The 14,046-nt window shown below is 37.4% G+C and overlaps 2 protein-coding genes across 2 annotated transcripts in view; both read left to right on the forward strand.

The window, feature by feature from the left end:
* LOC124168669 (ATP-dependent RNA helicase DBP2-like) overlaps nucleotides 1-5,251 on the forward strand; it is a 44,971-nt gene extending 39,720 nt beyond the window's left edge. Inside the window, exons 23-24 of the mRNA XM_046546934.1 lie at nucleotides 427-468; nucleotides 4,763-5,251. Coding sequence (XP_046402890.1) covers nucleotides 427-468; nucleotides 4,763-4,779 — 59 coding nt within the window. The 3' untranslated portion in view covers nucleotides 4,780-5,251. The remainder of the gene's footprint in view (nucleotides 1-426; nucleotides 469-4,762) is intronic.
* Nucleotides 5,252-8,508: 3,257 nt separating this feature from the next.
* LOC124169427 (RNA-binding protein pno1) lies at nucleotides 8,509-9,482 on the forward strand. Its single transcript, XM_046548018.1, has 2 exons — nucleotides 8,509-8,613; nucleotides 8,701-9,482. The coding sequence occupies exon 2, from the start codon at nucleotides 8,730-8,732 to the stop codon at nucleotides 9,417-9,419; it is 690 nt and encodes a 229-aa protein (XP_046403974.1). The 5' UTR covers nucleotides 8,509-8,613; nucleotides 8,701-8,729; the 3' UTR covers nucleotides 9,420-9,482.
* The last annotated feature ends 4,564 nt before the right edge of the window (nucleotides 9,483-14,046 follow it).

Genomic DNA, 14,046 nt, shown 5'->3' on the forward strand with positions numbered 1-14,046 from the left:
CAGTTATTTCACATTCGTTATTAATGGATGGGATCGCATAGAAATGCTGGTGAAAATAAACTTCTATAAAATAAATACCTCGAAGCTGAATTGTCTGCATAAGGTTTTAAGATGCTTATGAATCATTTTTTACATCATCAATTTGTTTTTATTCTATGTCATTGTGGCAACTTCAACGATAAGACTTATTTTAGGGATTTTAAAACCCCAGAATGATGTAAAACTAGATTAAATTATCATGTTCTTGTCTTAAAAGTTAACTGCTTTCAAATATTGCTATGTCGTACCATTATTCGTGATATGATGCTAAATGATGTTCTAATAGTTATTCTTAAATATTGATATTGCCTTCAGTAGGAATAATTTAGAACATTTATACAATTTTCATTGTAACTTGTAGCTAAAAAGTAATTCCTTTTCATTCAGGCCGTCAGTGGGGAGGTAGAGGAGGAGGGCGTAATTTCAAAGGTATGTGTCATTTAACCCTTTCACTCCCAAGCGGCCGATATATCGGCCGCGGCCTTCCTACCCAATACGCCCAAGCGGCCGATTAATCGGCCGCTTGCTTAGAGCAATATTTCACATAAACTATGATGTGTTATTATTTAATTTATTTTTATAATGAATGTATATATATTTTTCTATCCTTAGGTATTTTTTATATAATTTAATTTATACTTTTGATATTTTAATGGACGCTCTTTCTTTAACTCTTTGTAAAATCTGACTCATTTTGTCGAAATTCTTATGCCACTTTATAACTAAGCGAAATTAGAAAATTTGTACGTCATTGTTGCTAACTATCGTTTATAAGTTATATTGAGGATAAATTTTAATAAATATTTAATTGAAATGTTCTTTTTCTGTAATTTTTTATGTAAACTAACAGCTTATTGAACTCCTTTTTTTCCTCTCGTAAATTGCCGCCACGGCTGAATAATGACCTTATGATGTTCTCAACAAGCTTAGGCACGCTTTTACGAGTGGTTTATTGTTATTCACTTCACTACATCACGTACGTCTTTATTCGTGTAATACACTGGTGCGTATGACTCCGTTCTTTCCACGACGTAACATTTTATCTAACCTCTAATCTCCCGCCCGCTGCAATTATATTTCGACGTCTCCTTATTACAATCAAATCCTTTTTCGGTATCGACATACATTTCAAAGGAATCGTCTTATCTGACTTACATTATTACATTTTATTCACAAGGAAACAATACTTCTTGTTTACAGGAAGAGCACACTAAGGGTAAGATTATCGTGCGTGGCGCGCGAATAAAATGTTTTCAGCGAACCTCAGCAAGTGGCCGATAACGTCGCCGAATAGTTGCCGTGAAAGTGATGGCTTCACAGTTTTTTATCCTAATCTTCCTTATCTACATAAGTGATTCATTGTGTCACTGCTTTGCTGACACCTACTTTGTGGGCAACTTCTGAGAATGCGTCATCAGTTACAAATGTAATGGTTTGCATGCGGGGTCCCGACGGCTTAGTTTGCGTCAACTCGCGCGTATCAGAGGTCGGATACTTTTCTTCGCGTTGTGTTTTCTGTGCATTGAGTCACTTGAATTTGCGATAAGTTCATCATTGCAGCGAAATCTGCGTATAAAAGTCTTGTGCCTTTTTTTAGTGGTGTGAATGATATTTTTCAAAATAAAAATCACCAATAATGGCTGGACCATCACGCGTAACGGACAAGGATATTTTGGAAATTTTAGACAGTTCATCCAATCAAAGTGAATCAGACTACAACGAAAGTGACAGTGAGTCGGGGAACAATAGTGATGGAGATCAGCATTCGTTTCAGTCTTCGGGTGAGCTGGACACTGACGAAGACAGTGACAACGGAGAATGGAGGGAAGTACAAGCTAATGAAGAACAAATACCCACTAAGTTCAAGTTCCAAGAAGTAAGTGGACCCAAGAAAGCCCCACCACCTAACTCGCCACCAATTCTTTATTTTAGACTTTTTTTTACGGACCTTCTTTTGAACCTCTTCGTCACTGAAACAAATAGATATGCAAAACAAAACATTACCTCTCATTCAGGAAGATCATCACCACCACTGAAGTGGGAAACAGTTACAATTGCGGAAATGAAAGGATTCCTAGCCTGTATTTTGAACATGGGAATTATACGGAAGCCCACCATAGCTTCATATTGGTCGACTTTGCCTTCTCAGAGTACCCCTTGGTTCAGAAAAATGTTTCCGCGGAATCGCTTCCAGCAAATTTTGCGATTCTTTCATTTGGTTGACCCTAAAAAATGTACGGCCCGTAACGATCCCAGATATGACCCTTGCATCAGGTATCAACCCCTTGTTGACCATGCAAATAATGTATTTAGATACCATTATACCCCTCACGAAACTCTGAGTGTAGATGAAAGTCTGGTGGGGACAAAAAACCGTACAAGTTTGTTGCAGTACCTGCCAAATAAGCACCATCACCGCTGGGGAATCAAATTTTGGATGCTGTGTGATGCTGCATCAAACTATTGCTTAGGTTTCTTTACCTACAAAGGTAGATCAAATGATGAAGAAAGGATGGAGGTGAAGGAACATGGCCTGGGATATACAGTGGTACTGAAACTCCTTCAGATGAACAATTATTTATACAAAGGCTACCATGTTTTTGTGGACAATTTTTTTATGTCAGTTCCCTTAGTGAACAAACTTTACCAAATGGGCACATATATTACAGGAACTGTTAGAAAAAACCGAAAATTCCTGCCCGAGTTTTTCAAAAAGAAGTTCACCGTTGGGGAAAAAATGTTTTGCCGTTCCGGCTGTATTCTAGCCAGTGCATTTAGGGAAAAAAAATCTCAAAAAGGACCTGTGATCCTTCTTTCAAGTAAGGCGACTGCAAGGAATAGTGAAGTGACAAAATTGAGACAAGGCCGCGAGAAAAAAACTGTGAAACCGGAAGTAATTTTGGAATATAACAAGTACATGGGAGGTGTAGACTCTTCAGACATGATGCTCTATGTATATTTAGATGAAAGGAAAACATTAAAATATTGGAAGAAAGTAGCGTTCAACATTATTGGTAGGATGGTTTTGAATAGCTACATAATATATAAGGAAAATTTCAAAGAACCTGGAAAGCCTCTGACAAGACTTATGTACACAGTTAGTATAATTGAAAACTTAGGAGCTGAGTGGTTGAATTTCAGGGAAGAGTGCGAAGTGAGGGGCCGTATTTCACCGGGAATAAGGAAACTGGGTGGGAGAAAAGAATACAGATGCTGTGTCTGCAGCACAAAGGAACAAAGAAGAAGATCCAGAACAGTGTGCGTCAGATGCAACAGGGGTTTGCATGGGGAGTGTTTGCATAAGCATAAGTGCTAAAAGAGTGATTGTGAACAAAAGGCAAAATTTATTCCTACGTGATATTTTAAACGTGAAACTAATCAAAAGTGTACCTATGTACTTATTCCATTAACAACTTGAACAAATAATGAAAAATCCTCCGTGAAATAATTTTCATCATAATTTGTTTGCCCTCGTTTTTATAGAAATAACATTGCATATGTTAGTCATTCATTTGTTTAAATAAATTCAATGTTAACATTTAAACAATTCCTTTAGCTTTAATTTAAAATAGCAATAATTTGTATTATTTAAGGCCTAGATATATAAATATATACATATTTCATTGTTTTTTACAGAAGACTGGCTTAGGCACTGCTCAAAAGTGATTGTGACAGATTTAAATAATTAAATTTTTATGACAACAATTTTTTTGTTTATGCTTAAAAAATTAGATAGATCTATCATAAACTAAATTTTTAATGTAACTCAATTTTCAATAATAGCTAAATACAAAAAATACTATGAATCAATATGCCATAAAGTTAAGTTTTTCGTAAAAACATTTTAAAGTATTAATTTTATAAATTTATTGTTGCAAAACTAAAATTTATACATAATGATAATTAACATTTTTGAAAACGTCAATTATTTTTACATATGTGTGATTTTTTCCATGTCTATAAAACCTAAAATAAATCCATGAGAATTTTTAAGAAAAGTACTAATAATTTCATAAAAAAACCCTTGGGAATTTTGGGTATGCACATTGAAAAAATGCTTGGGAGTGAAAGGGTTAAGGTTGTGAAGTAGAATTAATTATGTACTCATCTATGTTGTACCTGTAAGGTATTGCTCGAGTTTGGTATATCTCTGACAATCTATTTATGTAATTGTAATATTTTTATTTTCAATTGTTAAGTGACTGTAGAAAACCATTTGCCATACTTAGGTAGAAAGTACATGTATTTATGGCTGAGCTTATGCCTTGTTAGCTTGAAATTAACATTGTAGCTGACAAAATTTCATTTCTAGAACCATAAGTATGATATGTGGGATTATCATATAAAAACTGATTCATCGGATATTCCCTGATTAAGCTATATTTTGTGCTGCAAGATCTTTTTCAGATGAATGTAGAAAAATCATCACAGAAACACATGTCTCATTGAATTTCATAGTTTCCATTTTTAATCCAATCATTCAGCAAAGTATTAATAAAATTTGCTGTTTTAATTTCTGTAATTTTCATTTGGAAATGCATAATCTTAAAATCGGAGTTATTAAAATCATGCTGTGCTTCTAGCAGCACTAACAAATCTTTTCTCCATTAGTTAATGTTTTTAATTGTGGTATTGTCACCTTGTGATGTTGTGGTGAATTGTGTTCAATTGTTTTATTTGCCTTTGGTACCTTTTATCTGACACAGACCTATTTTATTTTCAGGGGGATCAAAGTGGTAATTACATTCCAGCCAAAGTAAGGGGCTGTGTGAAAGCTCAAGTGTCTACTGGCTGTGTTCTCTTTTGAAAGATTTTGGATGATCATATTGTTTCTTCAATGAGAACTATCTTTGTTTGACCTGAAATTAGATTAATTCTGCTACAAATTATACTATTTTTATGTATTTAACTTTTTTATTGTAACTTATTGTCTGTAAGTTATTTAAAGCTTGTTACAAAATGAAGATGTCTATATTTGATTTGTTTGAGTGAAACAGGCTGTAGGAAGTGAAGTATATTAGAATTGAATAGGGGATGATGCTGTGATGAATGCATGTTTATAAGGTTGAACTTGGCGGAAGCACACTTTTCTTTGTTGACAAAAGCATTTCTATGTAACTCATTGTGCCATGCTTTTGGTATGTTCCCTTTTGAGTTATAATGGAGTTCAATGCTGGAAACAGCGAGATCGATTAAAATTTGTTTACCTTTACATTGATATATATCATTTAAATCCCTCAAATGGCCTGGGTAGATATTTTATGATACGAGGGTAAGATCTTTTTTAAAATCAGTCTGAGGAAGATGAGTCCTTGCCTGCCAAATTGTATGTTGTGAGTTGGAGTCCCACCTGCGAAAGTTCCCTCTGTCGAGAGTATGAGTGTTTTTTGTGGCTAGACTCAATTCATTTTATCTTTGTAGGTGAGATTGTGTGGCTAAAGCAATTAGGGGTGACGGAAAGTTTCTTGACGTGTGACTTTCCCATTTCCAATAGGGTGGTTTCCAATTATTTTTTTATTGCCTAAATCAAAAGATTATTATTCCTGGAGTACGTATATCACGCTTTTAGATTTTTAAATGATGATATCTATTTTTTGCGATTGAATGGTAAGTGAAAATTTTCAAGTGCGCGAAAACGTGATGGCTAAGTATGAATGCTGGGAAAAGCCTGTGTGATGTCATTCTGGTTCCTGCTGCTACTGTGTGAGGCTCTGAGCGCTGTTAGCAGCTAGCAGAGTACCCTGATAGCAGGTAGTGATTGGCTTAAAGGATTATTAGTACTTTATCAAACGAAGGAAACTTTTCAACCACAGGCATTTTAATAGGTGATTATTAAGAAATGTTTCCCTGAGCTCTGTGCGTCATGCATGCATTGGTAACCTGGACGATGTCAAAGTCCTATCTACTCATGTAGAATCTAGGTCCCTGTGACGTCACGTGGAGTGGCATCACATGGGTGCCAATCTGGCCTTTTTCTAATGAGGTTAAAATTGACCATTAACATTCATCTAAACTGGATTTCTAAAGTCAAATCATTTTTATATTATGAATACACTAACATTGGGTAACGAATCGCAATGAATGCCTTCGTTTTCTTTGATGAAGTGTACAAGGGAAATTCAGTCACTCTTAGACCCCTGTCGTGTTAATATCGTAAATCTGTTTGTAGAGAAGTGTTGCCTAACCCCACTTCTCCTTGTATGTCTTTTAGTATGCCTTTCACCAATGGTGCTGCATTCAGCATGTTATCTGACAATGTCTCTTTTTTGGTACTACCCTTCCCCCAAATCACAGGATATAAGGATATTAGCAAATTTAAGGATTATAGCTTCATTTTTAAATGAGTTATCTTCCCCAGAAATGACTGGTAGAGCAGGAGGTATTTTGTTCTCGAGAGGCTTTGGGGGATTTTCCCTTTCACACTGTGTGAATCCTGTAATATCTCAGATGGGCTGAATCCAGATAGCCCTTCATCACGTCCCTGTTAAGTGACTTGTCATCTCAATAACCCTCCACAAATTGACCTGCCTGTCTTTATGGATTGCTTTGTGTGACACCTGGCTGATCTCCAGTCACTCCACAAGAGGTGGCAATGCCTGCTGGAGTACATAGTTCAAAAATGTTTGTGAAATGGTCAAACACAACCCTGGGTTGATCAATGAGGATGCTCCTGGGGCCAGACTAATAAGCCTGAGACATAAATATCTTGCACTTTTAATTCAACTAATAAAAATAATAAAAACACATCCAGGAAAGTACACTGCAAGACAATCTGGAGCGATGGCACATGCTGTAACTTCACAAATGAAATTAGTTGACTCAAATTGTAGACAGCTGTCCAGGGTTGTGAGGTACTGGAACATTCCATTTCAAATCACCCAATTTAATAAAATTTTTTGCTAGACATTTTTCATTATCCTGATTTTTTAATCAATGGTTCCCTACAAGTAGTCAATCACAAGACACCATTTGAAAAAAAGTTACAAGCCATCAATCCTTTTTTGGCAGCCATTTTTAAAAGGGCGGCTGGGCAAATTTCGATGAAAAACGTGGTTTGCAAAAAGTTTAATTTTGAAGCTATTTTAAAAGACACCAGAGTAATTTAAAAACCAGGGTGTTCATCATGAAAAGAAATTTTAAAAATCATTTTTTAAATGTGCTATCATGAAAGGCAGATAGTCAAAATCTTTCTGTAAAATCTCTGGAAAAATTTGTCAATATGTACTAGCTTTTTAATGCCATAATTCTTCTAGCCACCTTGGGCATGGATAATATTCTTCTTTAAGTCATCATCTTGCATCTGACACCTCAAGAAGAGGTAAAGCAGACCTTCTAGCAGAATTTTCCTATGTGATGAAGAATGAGAAGTTATCAATACGAAAAAAGTAATGGAAATAAATCTACTACTTTGCATTGTGGTAACTCTTTTGATACCTGTTTCCTTGGGTTATCTTCTGTGCTTTCTTTATGGAGACCCGAGGCGATCTCGTCAGGTCGGATGGATGATGATTGCCGAGGGCCTCAAAGCTTAAGGGGCCCCCACAATGCTTGCATCTATTGTGGTGAGTATAAGAAAGTTGTAAAAACAAAGGCTTATATTTCCTGAATCATAACTTATTTTTGCAATTATGTAAATCCTGTTTTCATTAGCTGCTTTATTTTACAATATACTCAGAGGATAAAGCTATTATAAAAAATAAAGTCAGAAGAATGTAAAGAATCTGATGCTTATTTGAAAGGCATATTAGAAAAGGTTATTTTAGATTTCATTGCAGTTTCACGGAAAATTTGCACTAAAAAGATAATAGAACCATTATGTATAATTAAATTTTATAAGTTGATAAATTACAGATCAGTTTTCACAGTATTTTTTCTTACAAAATTGCTATTTTTAAAATTAATTTTCTTATAGTTTTGAAGGGCGTCAGAATAGCTTCAAAATCCAAAATCCGGGCATGCAATTTCCTAAAATATTCCGGGGGAGGACTTTTGAATCTCCAAGTAAGGAGGACCCCATCAATAGCCCCAGCCGAGGGCCCCCAATCACCCTACACCGACCCTGATGGAGACAATTGAAAATGACAAGGACACAGAATTTGACGCTGATTTAATACAACTAAGCGCCTAACTTTGAAGTGTGGGGGCGAAATTTGCAGTCAAAGAGCAAAATGAAATGGTAGCTCTAAAAGGATGGGAATACGAAAGATGCGATTTTTTGCTCCGAATGTATGACCGTGGGGACCGACGCGACCGTGTTTTCATACCTTAAAGCTCTCTATCATCATCAAAGTCGTGAGAAATTTACGAATTTAATTAAGATAATTTACCATAGAAATACCAACGAAGAATATTCCATATATTTGACGTTGAATCAAATCTTAATTTCAGAGATGCACGTACTACAGCTAAATGCCTATTTAAAAAATAAGGCGGGCTTGTCCTAGTGACATCTACGATTTCAGCCATGTATGAACTAATAACAAATGAGTCTTTCTTTCCGCACAAAATGCGAGTGAAGACCACATGTCCGTAAACAAACTTAACTTTAAGAAACATATATTTGTCTGCTAACCTGTAAGTATTATCAATTATTCGCATATTTAACGGATTTATATTTTATTAATTGAGTGCCATTGACACGGATTCTTCTTTGTGTCATAGATCCTGTGGTTCTGTCAGTTAACATTAAGATGTCGAGTGGCAACGTCAATGGAGATGGAGGAAAGAAAGCAGCGAAAAGGAAGAATGAGGAACTCAACGATGTTGAAATGGATGATGCGGATGCTGTGATGAAAAGTGAACGGCCCCAGAATGCTGCCAAAAGGGGCAAGTTGGATGCGGAGATGAGAAAAATACCTGTACCCTCCCACCGATATGGACCTCTCAAGGAGAACTGGATGAAAATATTTGAACCTATTGTGAAATTTCTCAATCTTCAAATACGTTTCAATGTAAAAAACAAGACAGTTGAAATAAGAACATCTGCGGAAACGGAAGACATTGCTAATTTACAGAAAGCTGCAGATTTTGTAAAAGCATTTGTTTGTGGTTTCACAGTGGAAGATTCACTCGCCCTTTTGCGGCTGGACGATTTGTTTGTGGAATCATTTGAAATTCAGGATGTGAAGTCATTAAAAGGTGATCATTTATCTCGAGCAATTGGACGCCTTGCTGGAAAAGGGGGTAAAACTAAATTTACCATCGAAAATGTAACAAAGACGAGAATTGTTCTAGCTGATTCTAAGATACATATATTAGGGTCTTTCAAAAACATCCAGTTGGCCAGAAGAGCAATTTGTAATTTAATTCTTGGAACTCCTCCATCCAAGGTTTACGGTCAGCTGAGGAATGTCGCTGTTAAGGTATCAGAAAGGTTATAATAATATGGCTGGTCACCTTTTCCTGTAAATATTTTTCGTTTATAAAAACTTTGTCAAAATGAACTGTGGTGAGAATTTTGTTTTATCTTATGAGATAAGTCGATGAAAATATTTCATCACAATAATTCCTATGGTTGTATTAATTCTAATTAACAACTAGTGAATTCTAGAGGTATATTTAGCTATCTATTTAACGCAATGGAGTGTGCCTTAGTCAATAGCATTTAATGGTTTGTGAAGTGGGGTTATCTTACTCAAAACTCAATGTTCTGTTTCACATTCTTCCGCAGTTACCTTGAGTAAGATGTGGGCTTCATTTAGGTGGACATTGAATTATATCCTTTGATGTAAGCTCTTCCAGGGATTGAAATTTTACGTGGATGGAACAGTGAACTATTCTTTGAATACTTCAGTTACATTGAAGACAAACTTGGCTCAGGTGTGTTTTATTTTTATTTGGACTTGAATCTTTTAAAAAATCTATCATCGCCAGTGTTTTAAAGAGAGCGTTGCTCGTAGTATTCAGGGCATTTGAATTTTTAAAATTTTTTAAGAATAGATCTTAATGCCAATTTAAACAGATTCTAGTAAGTTGATTGAATTTTGCAGCAGTAGGGAAGAACTCTGCCTAACTCACGTTATCCTTGCTATAGATGATTGCATGTCATCCACTGAAATGGTTTGGGAGATATTTTCTCCCAACTTCATTGAATATAGTATATTTTTCTCTTTGATAATTACTGGGCCTCAATTAATCCTACTTGTTGTTATTTAATTTTAATATTGGGAAAATGTTGGAATTCATTGGAAAATCATGCTGTGAAATGCATATTGATATTTTTAACCATGTATCTCGAGGATGTAATAGGTCAGGGATATCTGGGAAAAGTTACCAAATATAGTTCATGGTATCAGGAAAAATTAATATCTGGGTGAGTGAATAAAAAATAAACCACCTTCCTGGTGTCAGGTTGAGCAGGGCTTGCATCTTTGATGTGTAAAAATGCTATAAATTTGCCTTATGAAATGCAATAATTCAGTGTACCTTAAATGGTTTACTCATTGTTTTAGGATAATGAAGGGTCTAGTATCATGGCATTGCATAGCATGATGTTTATTTTTAATTGCCTTGAGTATATTTAATTTTTTCTAGTTTTGTGGTGCAGTCATGGTTATCAAAACACCTTGGGTGCACCATGTTAGTGTGAAAAATAGGATGAAAGATAATTACTCCTCATATTTACTCATAATTTATCATTCAAAACATAATCCGTTTATTTGAAGAGAGAACCATGTCTCCATACATATCAGAGTATTTCTTCTTGGGAACATAAGGTAGTAGACCTTATATCATGTCAATCAAGCATAATATGTTCCAGTGAGTAGCGGGCACCCTTAGCAATTTTCAGTAGTAATGAGATGGCTGTGAGGCACCGTAGAAATTAAAAATTCACTTTTCAATGATTCCTTGTGGTAGAAACTTGTATCTCAAATTTTTGAGAAAAAGATGGCTAACTGCTGACATGATTTTCCACTCCATTGGCATGAGAAAAATGTTTCTGGACTGGGTATCATTCAGCGGATGGAATTCAAATTTCCATGAGAATCAATGAACCTATTTAATGTAGTGGTCTGTGCCGTGGTTAGGAAAGCCAAAGGTCCGTGACATGATTCCTGGCAGGTATGTATGGAAAAAACTGACTTCAGAACACAGAGAAACCACATGAGATTTTTCTATTGAATTTGAGAAAAAATATTCCAGAACCATTGTCAGAAGTTGCCAACCTTCGAGTGTTGGGTATGATCCTACAGAAGCTTCAGAAACTCACACAGAATGTTTTTGAAATTTTTTGCTTGTTTTTCACAATGCAGGCACATATCTAAGTTCCTTACACACACTTTTGAAGACCAAGTCAGGTAGGTGACACCTCCCATTCTCCAGACACTGAGTAAACTGTATTCTGGCATTTGTCACGACTGTTACCAGCATATCCGGGATTATGCTGGCAAATTCATCCCGCATGTTGGTATTCGAAGCTTGCAGGGTCCTTGGACTGTGCACATAAACATGAGATTTCAAAAAATTCCATGGAAATAATTGCTAGGGGACAAATCGGGAGGAGGTGTGGCTGCCCCGAATCGCCCGTATAGTCTATTCACTTCACGTTTGCGGGTGAGCTTTCGTGAGACCCTGGACACTCTCGGAAGGCTTTGCTGATAGGGGAGTGGTAGTACCGAGAGAGAGAGAGGAGGAGCGAACATAACGTTGCCAAATGTACATAGCCGCCACACTTTGTCACTGAAAACGTGTGAGTCATAATAATAATAATTTCGTCTTTATTTTTCAAGCAAATTTAGGACAGCATTGTCCTCTCTTTCAATTAACTTGATTGACAATCACAAGCATCCATGCCCTGGTTGGAGATTTATCCACCGAGGCGGGATTCGAACCCACGACCTCTAGGTTGTCAGTCGGGAACTTTACCCTGGCGCCACCGAGGCCGGCTATCATAGGAGTCATAGGTGGCCACGGGTATTTTGGCGCCAGCGAATCCTTTCACGGAAGCCCATGACATTGTCAGCTACTGCGCTGAATGAGGCACCGTTGGTGGAAGGCATACTTAGTCACATACAAGGAGAACGCTTGAGGTTTGGCAACACTGCTCCACGAGTAGATTCACAATGTTCACTCGGCAGAGGTCTGAGAGCGACACGCTGAGGCCACGCCTACTTTTTGCTGATTGGCAAAGTCACTTGTCGGGAAACTTTCCCCCCCCTTGCTCTCACCTCCACCAGCTCACCTGCAGAGATAAAATGGACAGAGTATAGTTGAGATGAAACGCTCAGGGAAGTGTTCCCTCAAAACAGCCATCTGCTCTTGAAGTGTGAGCCTACTTAACGACCCATGATGGCGATTGAATTTTGCAGAAACAAAACTTTATAGTCACGCCTCTCGAACGAGACCACTGGCGCTCCGCTACGACATCAACCGACTGAATGGTGCCCAATTTAAAAAAAGGGAAGTTATGTTGCCACACATTGTATATCGGGACTATCCACAGTGAAAACTTTACGGAGTCACCCTCAATGAACAAATTGTGCATTTCAGTTTTTTCTCTGTGGAATTTTTGCACAATTTGTGAATTGTGGGTGATTCCGTAAGGTTTTCACCGTGACTATTCCTGGTATATGTACTTAGATGAATTGGCAATTGGTATATTTCATTCAATATATTACGGCCCCCAGTTGACACACAAGACATTTATATGACTAACCCGTAGATATTACAATGCCGTGATTATGCCCGAATTACCACCTCTATTCGGCAGCCTTTTCTATAAGAGGCCAATTGCCTATCAAAGTGAATGTATTTCCTGTATTAGCAATGTAAGTGCCACATCTTCTCTGTGGTCACTTCCTTGAAAGACCGGTGGCTGAACTTTTATTGGCCGTAGGAAAATCCGACAAACACCTTGACCTCTACTTTCACGAAATATGTACTTAATTCATCATTTTAGAATTTTTATTTCATATTCTATAAGATTTATGTCCTGCAAAACCTTGGCAATGTGCTTAATTCATAAACACCCCATTGCCTTGAGAATTTGAATTAAAATAAATTATGTCTGCCTGTTAGAGCGTAGGTTTCCGCGGCGATGGTCTGATCTCTGCATTTCTCCAGGGTTTTCTTCCACGTCAGGTTGTTGGTTGATTGACAACAGTTTCGCTGGCTGTCCTGCCAGCGTCTTCAGGTCGAAGGTGTCGGCTGTTGGTTTCTGCCTCGCTTATATACTGTAGGCTGGATGGGAGCTGCACTGTGATTGGCTGTCTGACTGGGTGCTTCTCTCTGATTGGCTCTCTCTTTGATGACTTTTTTCCAGGCGCTGTGAAGGAAGTATCCATCTTGTCTATTGAAATTCAAAGGTGTTTTTTGAATTTCTATCGCTTCCCTGATTTGTCTAGGGAAGTATCGGCACTCCTTAACTAAAAGTTTCTTCTCCTCAAATTTTATGTCGTGGCCAGGTTCCGACCATGCATGTTCGGCGATGGCAGAGAGCTGAAACTGCTTGTTATAGGTCGCCCTTTGATGTTCTTTAATCCTCACATGCATGGAGCGGCAAGTTTCCCCTATGTAGGATTTTCCGCAGGAGCAGGGCACCTTGTAAACCCCCTCACACAGTTCTTGGGGAATGATATCCTTGGGCCCGGGGAGGAAGTTTCTTATCTTGGTCACACAGTTGTATCTGGTGACCACGTCATGCTTTTTTAATATTCTGGCGATCCTCTCTGACGTTCCAGCAATGAAAGGGATGGTGACGTATAGCTTCTTTGACGATTCTTCTTCTCCAACGTCATCACTTTGGTTTTCAATGGTGGCCTTGCGTCGCTTTTCCTCTTCCTTCGTGGTCCTTTTAAGGACCAATTTTCTCCTATAGCCATTTCTCTGCAGTGCCGTAGTGAGGTGCTTTATCTCCGTGGAGAGGGAGATATCGTCGGAGATATTATACGCTCTGTTAATTAAAAGCTTCAAAAGTATGTCTGCCTTTTCATGGCGTGCAACTACAGTGCAATCCCGATTATCCGGGCTAATGATGGGGAGTGGGGGCACGAATAATCGGAAAACACG

The sequence above is a fragment of the Ischnura elegans genome, chromosome 12 (genome assembly GCF_921293095.1).
Source record: "Ischnura elegans chromosome 12, ioIscEleg1.1, whole genome shotgun sequence".
NCBI lineage: Eukaryota > Metazoa > Arthropoda > Insecta > Odonata > Coenagrionidae > Ischnura > Ischnura elegans.

Bases quoted from the DNA above. Each gene is read 5' to 3' on its own strand.
- LOC124169427 (XM_046548018.1), top strand. From the start codon at position 8,730: ATGTCGAGTGGCAACGTCAATGGAGATGGAGGAAAGAAAGCAGCGAAA.